The following is a 14,011-nucleotide window of genomic DNA, read 5'->3' as shown; positions in this document are numbered from 1 at the left end:
ACTTTTTTTGAGAGTCATATACAGCAAAATTTCTGTTTTACTCACTTATTCCTTGTATACTTGGATAGTTTACAGCCTACCATTTTCAAATTTCACCAGCCACCACTTGATTAAAGTGGCCCGGTTTATTGCGATATGTGTCATAACTGCTTTTCCCACACAAAATGAAATTACGTTTTGTGCTAAATATCAGAAGGTTAAAGCTACTGATTGTTTATCTGGGGTAAAATGCCTGGTATTGACCAGGAGAGGTAGATTTTGGGGCAGTAAGGACCAAATTCAATGTTATCACCCAAATAATTGTAATCAAACTATTTGCTGAACCGCTCATAATGAGGGCCCTTTTGTCTTCTGTTTGCACACATGCATGATTGTGTAATTATTTCCTTTGCTTCTTTTGTCTGTCCGGTATCTGTTATCTCCAACTGGAGTAGCAGAAGTTTTCTTGAGGGAGTGGTAATGCCTGAATGGCAGGCACGCTTCTTTAAACTTTAAGCCAGTGGCGAGTTAGCCAGTGGCGTAACGCAAAATGATAGGAACCCCTGCAGAATGAGATATTGGGCCCCCGATTCTCCCATATCTCACAAATATCAATCGACCTTGGACTGAATGGGGGCTCCTTGAGTGGTATGGGGCCCCCATGTGCTGCAGGGGCCTACTTTTCACTCCTGGAGTGGACCAGGTTAGGTCTCATGGCTCAGTGGGCTAATGCATCCTCTGCAGGTATCGGTGTTTTACCTCATGGCTAGCGGGTTGAAACCTGGTGGGTCCCCTCCGCCTTTCATCCTTTAGTCCCATTGAGTAGGGTAACAAATATCTATTATTTCAGCACCATGATACCCTTTCTGGGTGAAAGTGTACTTTACATGATTTATTACTTGAATCTGAAAAGCAACAATACTTAGCCTGAGAAATCGCTTTGATAAGATATAAGAAGCATGCTCACCATCGACAAAATCAACAGATGAGCAAATGATGGGTGTGCCCTGAAGATTAAATACAGATACCCTCTGGCCTTGTGATGCTTGAAGTATAACCATTCCAGAATCAGAGTGACCATTTCACTTGCAACCATGCACTCTTTAAAGGTCCATCTGTTAAACATTTTGCGCATGTAAGTGGACATAAAGTTTCATTTGTAAATTGGGTTTAAATGTTCCATATTTTCCCTTCCCTGCAGCTAAGGGTATCCCTGACTTTTCTCCTAGTGGCCTGCTGTGCACCCCGATAAGCCCTGAAGGATTCCCTCTGCCAGGATTAGCAGACTGCTTCCTTGTCTACACAGCCCCACACACTGGTCTTCCAAATGAGTGCCTTCTCTTGGGTTGTGCCCTCCGCCGCTGTGGGGTTATCAATGTCTTAAAACCCTCAGGACCATTTGCCCTTCCACGTCCCCCTGATTCTCTTGATGATACTCTACTGTTCTGGACAGGGAGTTTCCAGGGATTCTCCATGTCTTTGGGTCTTTGAAAGCACCTTTCCTGTCAAATGGTCCTGCAAGAGAAACAGATATCAACATGCTGATGTCCACCACCACTCTGCCATCCTCAACTCAAGCAATGACCCAGTGGCACTGATAATCTAGGGCTGATACAGCCAGTGGGCATGCTTTGCTGGTAGCAGTATTCAGGAGTGTGCAAAGGGGCTCTTCCGCCCAGCTCTAAATTGAGCATGTATTCGTTGAAGCACATTAAGCCGGTCCATTAGGAATCTCAGTGGTTCATCAACAGTAAGATTTTGTGAGGATTGAGCCAGTCCGTGAGCACTGCCTTGGGCATTTTTCCATTTGCACACCTTTACTTAGGTAATGCGTCCCAGTGCAAGTCTCAAATAATGAATATTTTAATTTATTTGTTTTTATCGGACACCACTGTTGTCTCCACGTGCCCTTATGTTAGTATTGTGTTGTATCTATTACATTCACATCGGTCATGCCTTTGAATTTTATCATTCTCATGTTAACATATTTAAAATTTATTTTTATCATTTATAATTGTGTGCATATTTTCTCATTACCCATGGGTGAGTGAGCATCTGTCCACTGTAGGTATTCCCACCGCTAGACTGCTCTTCACAAACATTTCCTCTCCTGGGGGGCAGGGAGGCTATCCTAGCCGGCCCATGTGCTCCGGTTAGCGGTTCTGCGTCTGATACATGTTAATCTTTACATAGCACTGCTTTGGCATTCAGCGGTCCGCCAGGTTTCTCCATGTCCAACCTTGTCCTTGGTTTCCAATAGTCACTGGTAGATGTGGACCTGTTCTGCTTGAAAAGCCTCTAAATGCAATTTAAGTTCTTACATTTCTTCATTATTGTTTATTATTAGTGATTCTGAATAAACCCTTTAAAGAGTTTAAGGCAGATTGTGATTTCCAAATGCAGGATAAGGGCCTAGACGTTGCCTTGAAAGGCCTCTATAGAAACCAAATATGCAGTGTCATTTTCATCTGCCAGAACTGGCTTCTGTTCACAAGGGTGCGTTGGCTGTTGCCTCTGGCAGGTGTTGAAAATCCTGCTTCTCGAGTGTTGGCTGTCACGTAGGTCAGACAGTGCTGCTGGTAACATCACATAATTTCCAGTACACAGGACAATGCTAACCTGCATGATACTGTCACTGCATAAGGTAACACAAAAGAGATTCTATTTCTACATTTACTGCTTGAGGCGTTTCCTTTCTGGTGTTGGAATGCAGCGATGTCCGTTACCCAACTAAAGGTCATCCCAGTTTCAGAAGGAGTGAGGAGTAGGGTTAGCCGATAAACTCCACTCTCTACTAGTGGAATTTTGCGAGTTCTGGTAAAACTCTGCCTCGCGACGCCAACATTAAGGTGCCGACTGCCGAGCGAGAAGTGCTAGGCCGCCACCCAGCAAGATGTTCTCAATGCAGGCAGGCTGTTACGGCAAGTTGCGCTGAGAAAGCAGCCCCCCAGTAGAAAGTGGCAGAAGGAAGCAGCGCCCTCTGGTGCGCCGCGTGGTGCCAGTCGTCCTGATTTTACAGTGCTGAATAAGTTGGCAGTGCTAAAAACCAGTGCGAGCAGTGGGTTGTGCCAAATTCCGCCCGCTCGTGGAACTCTGTGGAATCTTGCCAAGTTTTTGTGTAATTCCGCGGAGTTTAACTCTGCCAGTTCCACCCACCCCTAGTGAGGAGTCATTTTTGTATGATTTATATCTTGAACAGAACTCTCAGCTTTTCCAGGAGCAGATCCAGTTCAGTTTTTAGGTTTTGCCTGGCGAAAGCTGCGCTCTGCGCAGCTTTTTCGCGCAGGCGAAAACCTCATGAGTATTGTACGGGAGAAAGGAACGGTCCCTGTCTTTCATTGGCTAGCTCCATAAATGGAGGCTAGCCATTGGAAGACGGGCCTGTCCGTCAATGCCGGACCAGATTCGGGGGCGTTCCCGAGATTTTTTGGCTTTTGGCTACGTCACTCCAAGTCAGCCAAAAGCCGAGAACGCCCCCGAATCTGGTCCGGCATTGCCGGCACCTCCCTTGCTGCTCGGGACGGGTCTCCTCTTTTGTTCCTTGCTGCCCAGGTCTGGAGGTGAGTGACCTTCCCTCCCCCCCGCCCTTCCTGCTCGATCCCCGCCTGGGGGTTTCTTCGGGCCTTGTGGCTTGCTGTCTGGAGCGCTGTTGTGTTGCTTGGGGGCTGTGTACCAGACTTATTTATATTTTGTCTTTTCCTTTGTTTGCCGAGGGATTCCATTTCTTTCTGTGACCTTCCCCCCCCCCCCCCCCCCCCCCCCTTTTTTCCTGCTCGCTCCCCGCCCGGGGGGTTCCTTCCGGCTTGGAGGCCTGCTGCTTTGACCGCTGTGAGTGACTTGGGGATGGGGTCCAAGAATTATTCGTTTTCTACGTTGCTTAGTCTGCCGAAGGAGTTTAATTCTGGTGTGGGATTTATTGTTTGTTCGGGTGTGGTAGTTTTTTCTTTTAGGATTAGCTTGCGGGGCGGTTATAGGGGTCACGCAGTTTCCGTTCTTTGATCCTGGATCTGCTTTAGTTTACAGTCTCATTGTGACGCATTTTCTCTATTTGGGGGGCGGGTGTGTGGGGTGGAGCGTTAGCTTGTGTATTTACTAGGGGACAGTATTGGGCTCTAAGGTGTCCTATGTTCTCCCTTTTGCGGGACGGGTCTCTATGTGGGGATTTTCGTAATGTTGCTTAGGCCTGCCTTTTGTATGTTACTGTGGGGGTTGGGGCTCTGGGCACCGGGTTGGGGGGCGGTAATTATCAGTAATGTTGTTTGTCTCTGTTATCTCCTTACTGCCTTAACGAAACATTAACCTAATGAAAGGAATGTTGCGATTTTAATTTTGGCATGTAATGCACCATTTGACCAATGACAAAAACGTCTAAAAATTATAAAGTTAAAAGTCAGCGAGGGCGGTAGAGGCAGTGAGTGGTGAGTGAAAGGTCTAGATGGCGCCATACATTGTGAATATGGGAAACGGGCTGTGAGTGAAACGGGAAATGAGGGGCAGCAAGGAAGACGGCGGTAATGCGGGAGAGCCGGTGAGACCGAGACCCTCTCACAATAGCTTATCCTGCTCACACGGGCCTCGTGAGAGCAGATAATCCGCGGGAGCATCTAGAGGCTGCTTTCCTCTGGTGGCTGCAGCATCGAGGAGAGACCAGCCCGCCACCCTCCTCAGAGGAGAGCGTCAGCTGGTGCCCCCACCGACCGGGGGAGGCGCCCAGTATCGTGGGAGAGGAGATTCGCCCCGATTCCTGCCTCCACCGGAGAGGAGAAATGAGGCCACAGCAGCAGGAGGCGGCCGGGCCCGGCGATGCCGAGGACCCCTGGAAGGAGTGCATGGACACCGCCGTGCAGCTGGCACTGCGGGCTGGAGAGGTGAGCACAGAAGCAAGCGGCCATAAGGTGGAGGTGGGGTGAATCTGGAGGGGGGGAAAGGCTCCGGTGGATAGAAGGGTCAAGATGGGAGGCACGAGCTTCGGCCTAGCAACGATCAGGGCTTTCGGAGTTAGGGTAAGGGGGCGTGCGGACGATCAGCAACGCTCTCGGCTGTGTAAATCACTCAACGGTTGAGGGATGTTCATCCATGGGAATGAGTGAACTACTTGCAGATATATGGGGTGGGTTCCCACGCCTTAAACAGATTTAGAGTGTGACACTGTAACCCACCCAAAATCTTCGGCTGGGTGATTCAAACCCCGATCGAGCCAGTGTGACGCCCCATAAAAAATTGTGGTGGAATCTGTAATTTTCGATACTATTCTTTCCTAAGTTTTAATTTGTCCCTGGTTTTTAACATGGATATTTCAGCTGCTTTGAGCTATGGCAATGAGTTAAGTGCTCCAAGCTAATAATTGTGATTGACCTGCTGGATACATGTTCTGATCCAGGCAGGCCCCCTCACCCCTTCATCCTTCAAAGGTTGATTGGAAGGGTTTCAGTCAAGTTGGCAAAAAGAAACAGTGCAGCAAAACTGCAGTCAATGCAATTTAAGTCATATTATGTCGATTGTAAGAGTGACAGATTGTTTCTTTTCTTCTCCTGTGAGTCACAGAAGAAAGCTGGTTGGTTTCTGTTTTGGTAACTTTTGCACTTGGCATAATGAACATTTCTTTTTTTAGCATTACAAGCTATCTTGTGCGCAAGTACAAAAGTGAGCAGCTGTTTTTTTTTTTTTTGCAGCTGTATTTTCCAGTTTTTGGACTTTCCATCCTGAAGTTACCCTGCGTTTTGATTTTTGGCTAAATATAAGCTTCCCTCCTCTGCAGTTACAGGTGTCGTGGGGGGGGAGGGAGGGGCACGGTGAAGGGTTGGTGTATTTCCAGTGGTTAAGCAATAGGCGAAGACAAAATGTAAATACCCATTGGTAAAGAATTAGGAAGACAGCATGGAGAATTTCCAGGTTTGAGCTAATAAGACAGAATCAACAATATTTTGGCGTATAGACTGAGTAACAACTGCTGAAAGAGGTAATGAATGTCAGTGCTGGAAGCGAAATTAGTGCACACCCATAAGGCCTAGTACCACATTCAAAATAAAAGCCGTTTTTTTTAATGGACTCTGCTTGTGCCTCCGTGTGCCCCTGTTGCGCCTCTGTGTGCCCCTGTTGCCTGCTTGTGCCTCTGTGTGCCCCTGTTGCCTGCTTGTGCCTCTGTGTGACCCTGTTGCCTGCTTGTGCCTCTGTGTGACCCTGTTGCCTGCTTGTGCCTCTGTGTGCCCCTGTTGCCTGCTTGTGCCTCTGTGTGCCCCTGTTGCCTGCTTGTGCCTCCGTGTGCCCCTGTTGCCTGCTTGTGCCTCTGTGTGCCCCTGTTGCCTGCTTGTGCCTCGGTGTGCCCCTGTTGCCTGCTTGTGCCTCGGTGTGCCCCTGTTGCCTGCTTGTGCCTCGGTGTGCCCCTGTTGCCTGCTTGTGCCTCCGTGTGCCCCTGTTGCCTGCTTGTGCCTCCGTGTGCCCCTGTTGCCTGCTTGTGCTGTGTGGGTGTGTGTGGAGGGCTCCGTGTGGCTGTGTGTGTGGGAAGCTTTGTGTGGCTGTGTGTGTAGGAAGCTTTGTGTGGCTGTGTGTGTGAGGGGCTTTGTGTGGCTGTGTGTGTGGGGGGCTCTGTGTGGCTGTGTGTGTGGGGGGGCTCTGCGTGGGTGTGTGTGGGGGGGGGCCTCTGTGTGTGTCATTTGCGGGAGATAAAGCTAGTGGCATTGTAAATGACAATGCCATTTATTTATGTTAAAAAAACATTAATAAAAATAATGTCAAGAGCAATGCCAATAGCTCTAACTTTAACAAAGGCAAAACCATTGCATTGTAAATGCTTGTTTGCTCTTTATTCTTGGACTTATTGTCCTGCTTTTACTGCGAGATACACAGCACTACAAACCCGGTTGCAGAGAAAAAAACCTGGAGCGGATCAGCTATTCACGCATGGAACTGGGATACTTGAAAGCTCCGTTTGAATTTCTATATTTTGCAAGTCATTAAAGGCAAAATGGTGTTTTTGCTTTCCTGGCTTGTCTTACAATTTCTTGACATGAAAGGTTAGGTTGATAATTAGGAATACATTGTATGGCAAACATAGTATGTTTGTAGAAAACAACAGGATGTTTTTTGGACAATAATTGATTAAAAAAAAAAAGAGCTGGAAAATGAGTGACTATCAGAAAATAGTAATCATTTGTTTTGAAGGAAGATTATTTGCTCGAAATATCAAACTCCTGTTTAGAGACCCATCCATTTTCATAAATGTTTAATAGTGATTTACAAGAATGATAATTGTTGCTGCTTTGAGGATACTTGCTAATGTGGTACAATTTCCTAAATGCAGGTTGACTAGGTTGAACATAAGGGATGTATCTGCTGTTCTGAATCTATTAAGTTCTCTACTATCAAGGTGTTGGTGAAGAGCGCCCCATGATGATGCCACCAAGTGTGGGGGAGGGTTTGCACTCTTTAAAAAAAATATTTTTTCTGCAAATTTCTCATTCAAGAAACTCGCATCATGTACCAGTCTTTTCCCCAAGCAACATTAAGCTCATAGAGGAACGCATTGAACCGAGCCTACCAGTCTTGACTTTGGCATGCTGTACGCCTAGGAAGGGAGTACCGGAAATAGACTTTGATATCTTCTGTGTCCACCACCTGGTCTGTGCAACCTTTGTAGTATTTCTGTGTGACCTTGTAAGATCTACCTAACCTGAGGAATAATTCGGCTGTCTTAGATTGTGAAATACTTGTGACTTTTCGTTTCCCATCACGCTCCTTCCAAGTAGCCTTTTTTATATGACTGTCCGTCTCTTTGAAAGAAATACAGAGGGCAAATGAAAGGAAGCCGCAGTTCGAAATTAAATATGAGACTTTATTTTAAGAAAGTATATGTGGTCACGTCAAACTTTAACAACTTTTAAAACCTATGGGGCTAATTTACAAGCCCCTTGCGGCGCTGGTTCGTCACTTTTAATATAGGAAAAAGTGGGGTACCGGTGGTGCAGGGGGCTTTTAAATAAGCCCCTACGTTCTCATAAGTAGTTGCTTAAAGAAAATGTGTTGTAAAGTGAACAATCAGGTCAAACTCGATTGAACGGGGTCAGGCTCACATGCCTTTTATGTGCATGGAATTTGGATGACCCAAGGTCAGTAGATTTTTTCTAGTTGAGTGTTTGGACCTGGTATCCTACACGTTGCAGGGGGTTCAGGTGTGGTTAACACAGAGTTCTACTTCTGCAAATATTACAATTACATAACTCTCATAGATTTTTGGGGATTTACTTATAGGGAGTTTCAGATAATATGCTCACAAACTCCGCTAAATGCGATGCATGAATATTGAATCCATCCTTTGCAAGTACCATGCCTACAAAACAAAGAAAAGGTTAAAAAAGATTCCTGAGTTCTCTGGTGGGTCTTGCTATTGCCATTCATTCTACAGGTATTTTGCTTATTACACAAAAATGTCTTGATTTTCTCCAGTATCCTGTCATGTTTGTGCATGTGTATTTAAGACGAATTATAAGTAATGCATCTGGATTTAGTTATTTTGTAGCATGCTAAATTTAAGGCAGAAGCAAATGAAGATAGAGTAAATATGAAAACATATTTATAGTTGTATAGGCACAGATTCAAAAGAACACACTTTTATGAAAACTGTATTTCAATTAGGAGTTGATTTCCAGATACTAGTAGCCATTGGAGAAGTAATTAGTCAATCTTAGGCCAATACATCCTTAATGTAAGGGTATACGAGTTTGCTTATTACAACTGCACATAAGTTAGCAGATGGAATTTTGACTAGGGCATATAGCTGGAAATGTGGCTACTTCTAACACCTACTGCTTTCTTCTTCCACAGTGCTATAAATTCCACCTCGAAGAATCGTTGTTGTTTTCCGACATAGGGAGTCTGGTGGAACACTACCACACGCATATTCTGCCGAGCCACGAGACGTTGATTCTTAAGCATCCATATGGTTACACGGCACCAAGTTGACAGTGCTTCCAAAGTTGCAGGCTCAAGATTTCTTTGTGCAATGAAAGAGACTTTGGAAGGATAGACTCCTGAATCATCACAAATTCAGACGTTTACTCATGCTTCCGACCTAAAGTTAACATTTCCCTTCCTACACTTTGTGAAAATGACTTTTTTGTAGTATTTATAAATGGATCATTTAGGGTGGCTCATAATGTCTCTAACTGGCATTCCCTTTGACAGAGGATCAATGAGACTCAATTTCTAGATAAATGGAACATTATCCCCACACTTCCTGAAACAACTCCAGTTGCAATATCTGGTGTCCACCTTCAGTCGAACTCCTAGAAGTAATCAGTGTTATCGCGTCCACTCTTCCTGTTCTCATTCTGAATGATTTTTTAAGACACTCATACACCCAATGTGTATACACCAGGGCACTTGCAAAACAACATGGGTTGTAGCAGCTCACTACTAAGTTGTTACTGGCTGTGGCTCTTCGCTGAACAATGTGTTAGTACCAGAGTTTCTTTGGAATCACTCGCTGTCCACCATCGGGATGCCTTGTGTGGAGTTATATCACTATTGTTCTTTACAGTGACTGCATTCTATAGAAGATGGCGGAATATTGGTGCTCACTGGAGGAAAATGAATCACATGTCTTCCATTGTAATGATGTTTAAACTCTGATTAATTGGCCATTCTCTTGGATGCAGCAAACCATGCTAATTTATAGTAGAAATATCCTGACCTGCAATCTCCTGCACAGTCAGTGCATGTCATCCTTCACATGGATACTGAACTTGGTAAGACGAATCATGTGTCAAGGACAAGACCGCAAGCTGGAGGCTCATTCTGGAACATGCAGCGAATGACAGAACTTGCATGTAAGACACCAGAAAACGTGGTTTGAGGCTAGGGCTTAATGATGTGTTCAAAATAGAATCATTAATGATGTACAATATTTATTTATACATTTAAATGATGTGGAAAATAGGCATTAAAATAATTTAGTTTAAATTAAAAAAAAGATTTATTCAAATTAGTGGTTGACGACGAAACCAAGAAAAGCCCTGGGACAAATGTATCCTTTTGACTGGAAAGTTATTTAAAGAGAATATATCATCAAATAGAAATTAAATCGTGATACATGTTGTATTGTTGAAGATCCTCAATGTTCTGCTGAACCCTGTAGCAATCTGTCTGCTCTTTAGGCCCTGCTCCCACCGCAGTTCTCAGTAGTAATTATTACTTAAAACACCATCTGTAGTTGGGTTGCAGTTGAAGATGTAGTTCAGTTTCCCATGAATTTTCATGTCATTTCAAACCGGCTTTAGGCCACTCTTGCATCTTGGATATCTGTCCACTCAGTGGCTACCTATGCTCCTTACCACGTGCACAGTAACCACTCCCTCGTGCTCTGTCCCACTATATGACCCAGGGCGACACTGGGAACCCGAAACCCGAATGTTCATGAAAGCAGAGGTTTTGTGTATGTTACAACATTTTGTGACGTGTGGTCAACATCTGTCTAGCTTTTCATAAAGTTACTTTTGTGTTCAACACCTGTAAAGGTGAACTAGTTCTGTTCCTAAATTTATGGGTCAGAATGTTTGCATGAGCAAGAAGTTTATGTCCTGTTAAAAGGGAAATTACTTCACAATATGCATTGACACATCTGTAGTAAATGGCACCCATATTGAACTCTTTGTTTTGTGTTGAATATGGCTCAATTAAGCACTTATAGGCCCAGGGGCGATGTTCACCCCTGATTTGGTATTGCCCAGAAATGATTGCTCGTTCTTGAAAATCTTCATTCCAGACATTGTACACCCTCATCTCCCTTTATTAAATATTTGGTGTGTCGAACAGATGTAAAATGGATGTTAGATCTTAAACATGCAAGAATACACCTTTCTTGTGGACTTTTTTTCCTTGCAAATTATCAACGTTTATATTGCCCACCAGTCTGCATCAAGGAGTATGTTAAACTTTCAGTGATAAAATGCTAAGACCCCCAAAAGATGCAAGGCAACTTTTTGTGACCCGTCCAGATGCAAAGACCGATTTTGCCAGACCACGTTATAACTTCTAATAATGTTCATTGTCTTCTAAGCGCAGAGCCATAGTGTAGTGGACACGGCTCCACTTTTGAGGTTGATTCTCTAAGTAGGGTAAATGTGCATCAGTGGAAAGTTTTAAGAAGTTGAAGCAAGCCCGTCTGTGCTTCTCCAGACACAATGAAGCAATTCTTCCTTCAAGACGCCCATCCTGGCCCCTGCACTATTCAAAGAGTAAAGACGTCAATCTTAAGAAAGTACTGACCGCTGAGCTTTAGATGACATTGTACAAATCTGTTGTATAATATTTAAGCTGCAACCTATTCTGACTTAAAAAAGTAAGACTACATAATTGTTTTGTAATATTGTTTGTAACTTGTTAAATATTTGTAATTTAAAAAATGTAAATAATGTTACCAGTGATCCAAAAGTATTTTCAAATTATTATGCAATCATAAAACTATGCTGAAATACTAAATACGTGTGTTGATTCAAGAGAGTGAGACTACCTACTTGTCATTTGATTGGGAAGGTTCCTTTCCGTACCTAGTCGCATGATTACATGTCATGTTTGTGTAATAGTCGTAACCATTAGTGTTTGTATTATAATAACTATATTATATGCTTGCTTGTTTTTATTGCACAAAATCTAGTGGCATAAAAACTCATATTCCACTAGATCTGTGAAATGCAGACGCTATTTCACCATTCCATGTGAACAATGGCTTTGTTAATTCTAACAACAGCCTCAAGCTACTTTGTGCATAGCCTTACTACTGGAACTGTTTAATTAACATTTTAGTCATGAAAAGTGTCCTCATGTAATGAAACCGGTGCTATGTAAAGGGCTCTGATATCCAATATCTTCAGGTCTAGTTTGCGCTATATATAAAATTCGAAAAAACAAAAATTAAAACAAGGCTTCAACATTATAATTCCAATCAGTGCCCCTTGTTAGCTGCACCTTGCATGAAACAGTTTTAAAAGTCTCTTCCTACTAGAGACATGTTTTTTTCAAAGCAAATACTGTATAATCAAGTATTCATCTTTCCTTTATGCTATAAACAACCTAACACTATTGTCCAGTATTTCACTTAATGTTTTCTATACATATTCACCTGTTTGTGACATCTGTGTAGGCAACACTAGCTTCACTCCTATTGTCTTTTTGATGTCATTCAGAACCCCTCTGTGAAAAACATCCCTGTTCACCATCTATAATTCTATATATAGCGGATAGAAATTTGAATCCTGGACTTTGTGGTTGGAATTACAGCCTTTGTGAAAACTTGACCGCTTAAGGGGCAAGAACTGATGTATGAGGCGCGTTTCTTGTAGACAGGTGATATTGGCACCAGCTAAGCTTTTTTTTGGATGATATCTTCCTGATGTCATGTTGCTGTGATGATCAAGCTCGCTAAGTGACACAATGACCGACCTACATCTATGTCCATGCGTTCTCTGAAAATTAACTGCTTCTCTGTGCCATTTTCCATGTCCTGGAAAGCAAGAGAAGGATGAGAATGTGTGATAATAGTAAATAAGGGATCCAAAGAACTTTCTTCTGAGGTTGTGGGGAGTCTCGTTTAGAGTCAGACCAAGGGATGCTGGATCCTGTATTAACGGTTTAGACCTGCGGCCCATACAAGACTGTTTTGTACAGCAGGGATAGATGGAAGGGGACCACTCTGTTAGGGTATCTTATGCTAACCAGGGGAACTCCTCTCCCATGTGCAGAGAGAAAACCATAATCAACACTTTGAGCAAGGAGGTCTACTGGTGCCTAGGAAGGCTGTTGGGATCTCCCCTATGCCACCCAAGAAGAAATCTACTCACAACAGCCTCCTCCTATATTTGAGCAAGCCTCCGCATAGTATAGCAAATGCATGCAATAATACTGATTGCCTGCCACTGCAATCCTCCACTATCGTGACCCTGACTACGGCAGACTTACTAGAAATCCTTTGCAACTTAAAGACTGAACTCCCAAGATGAAATCCGTCAGGATTTTGAAAAGAGCCTCGCAGTTATGAGATATAACCTAGAAGTTAAAATCCAAAAGCTTAGGTCGCCCTTTGACTTAGTAGGCCAGGGAATGCTTCACCCAGAGGCAAAACTGGAGGTGCTAGAGTCTAGTCAGGAGTCATGGACAAGTTTGAAGGCCTTGAGAACCACTCACAAAGAATATTCCTAAGACTTTGATGACAGAGCGAAATAGCAAAAACAACAAGGTGATGGATGGAATACTTTAATTAATCTCAGCCACTGGCAATCACTCAGGCCGCATCCCAAGCCATCATTTTCCACACACCGTGCCACATCAGTTTGGACCAATGTCATATGCAAACAAGTCTTGATCCTTTATCCTCATGGTAACAGTCCAGCCCAAACTGACAGGCCAGGTCCTTCCTGACCTGGAACACAAGAACCTAGGACTGGTTTTGCCCTTGTCCAAACTGAGGTGACATTGTGTAAAATAGCGATGCATTCGGGTGCGACCCCAAGTAATTACCAGGGTCTGAGATTAATTTAAGGATTCTATCCATCACTTTTTTGTATACTTTATTGTGTAGCCCTAAGTGGGACAGGTATGCCCAGGTGTGGATCACGTGCATACTGTCACTGGAACCAAGCTGTACCGGGGTGATGATCCCATAACTAGGGCTAAACCAGCCGTGGGTTGCTTGTGCTGTGGTTCAGGGTGGACCTGGCTTGACAGATCGGGCTGGAATGGTCCTTTTGGAGTAGGGTTCAGAAGGATTTGCATATAGCTGGATCGAAACTGAGGTAAAATGGTATGCAAAATAATGATGTATTGGAATGCGGCTTCAAGTTATTACCAGTGTCTGAAATTAATTCAAGCATTCCATCTTTCACTTTTTTTGTATACTTTGTGTTGCCCTAAGTGGGATGGGTATGCTCAGATGTGGGTCCCGTGCACATGGTGTCTCTGGAATCAAGCTGTACCCGGTTGATGAGCCCATAACAAGGGCAAAACCGTTCCTGGGTTGTTTGTTTTCCGGTTCAGGGAGGGC

General features: G+C 44.0%; 1 protein-coding gene across 8 annotated transcripts in view; it reads left to right on the top strand.

The window, feature by feature from the left end:
- SH3BP2 (SH3 domain binding protein 2) overlaps positions 1-11,454 on the top strand; it is a 404,675-nt gene extending 393,221 nt beyond the window's left edge. For all 8 annotated transcript variants that reach the window (XM_086964182.1, XM_086964179.1, XM_086964181.1 and 5 more), the window contains one exon: positions 8,800-11,454. In XM_086964182.1, coding sequence (XP_086820308.1) covers positions 8,800-8,937 — 138 coding nt within the window. In that variant the 3' untranslated portion in view covers positions 8,938-11,454. The remainder of the gene's footprint in view (positions 1-8,799) is intronic.
- Positions 11,455-14,011: the final 2,557 nt, after the last annotated feature.

The sequence above is a fragment of the Lissotriton vulgaris genome, chromosome 3_2, assembly GCF_964263255.1.
Source record: "Lissotriton vulgaris chromosome 3_2, aLisVul1.2, whole genome shotgun sequence".
Lineage (NCBI taxonomy): Eukaryota > Metazoa > Chordata > Amphibia > Caudata > Salamandridae > Lissotriton > Lissotriton vulgaris.
This window is presented reverse-complemented; position numbering and strand designations above follow the sequence as displayed.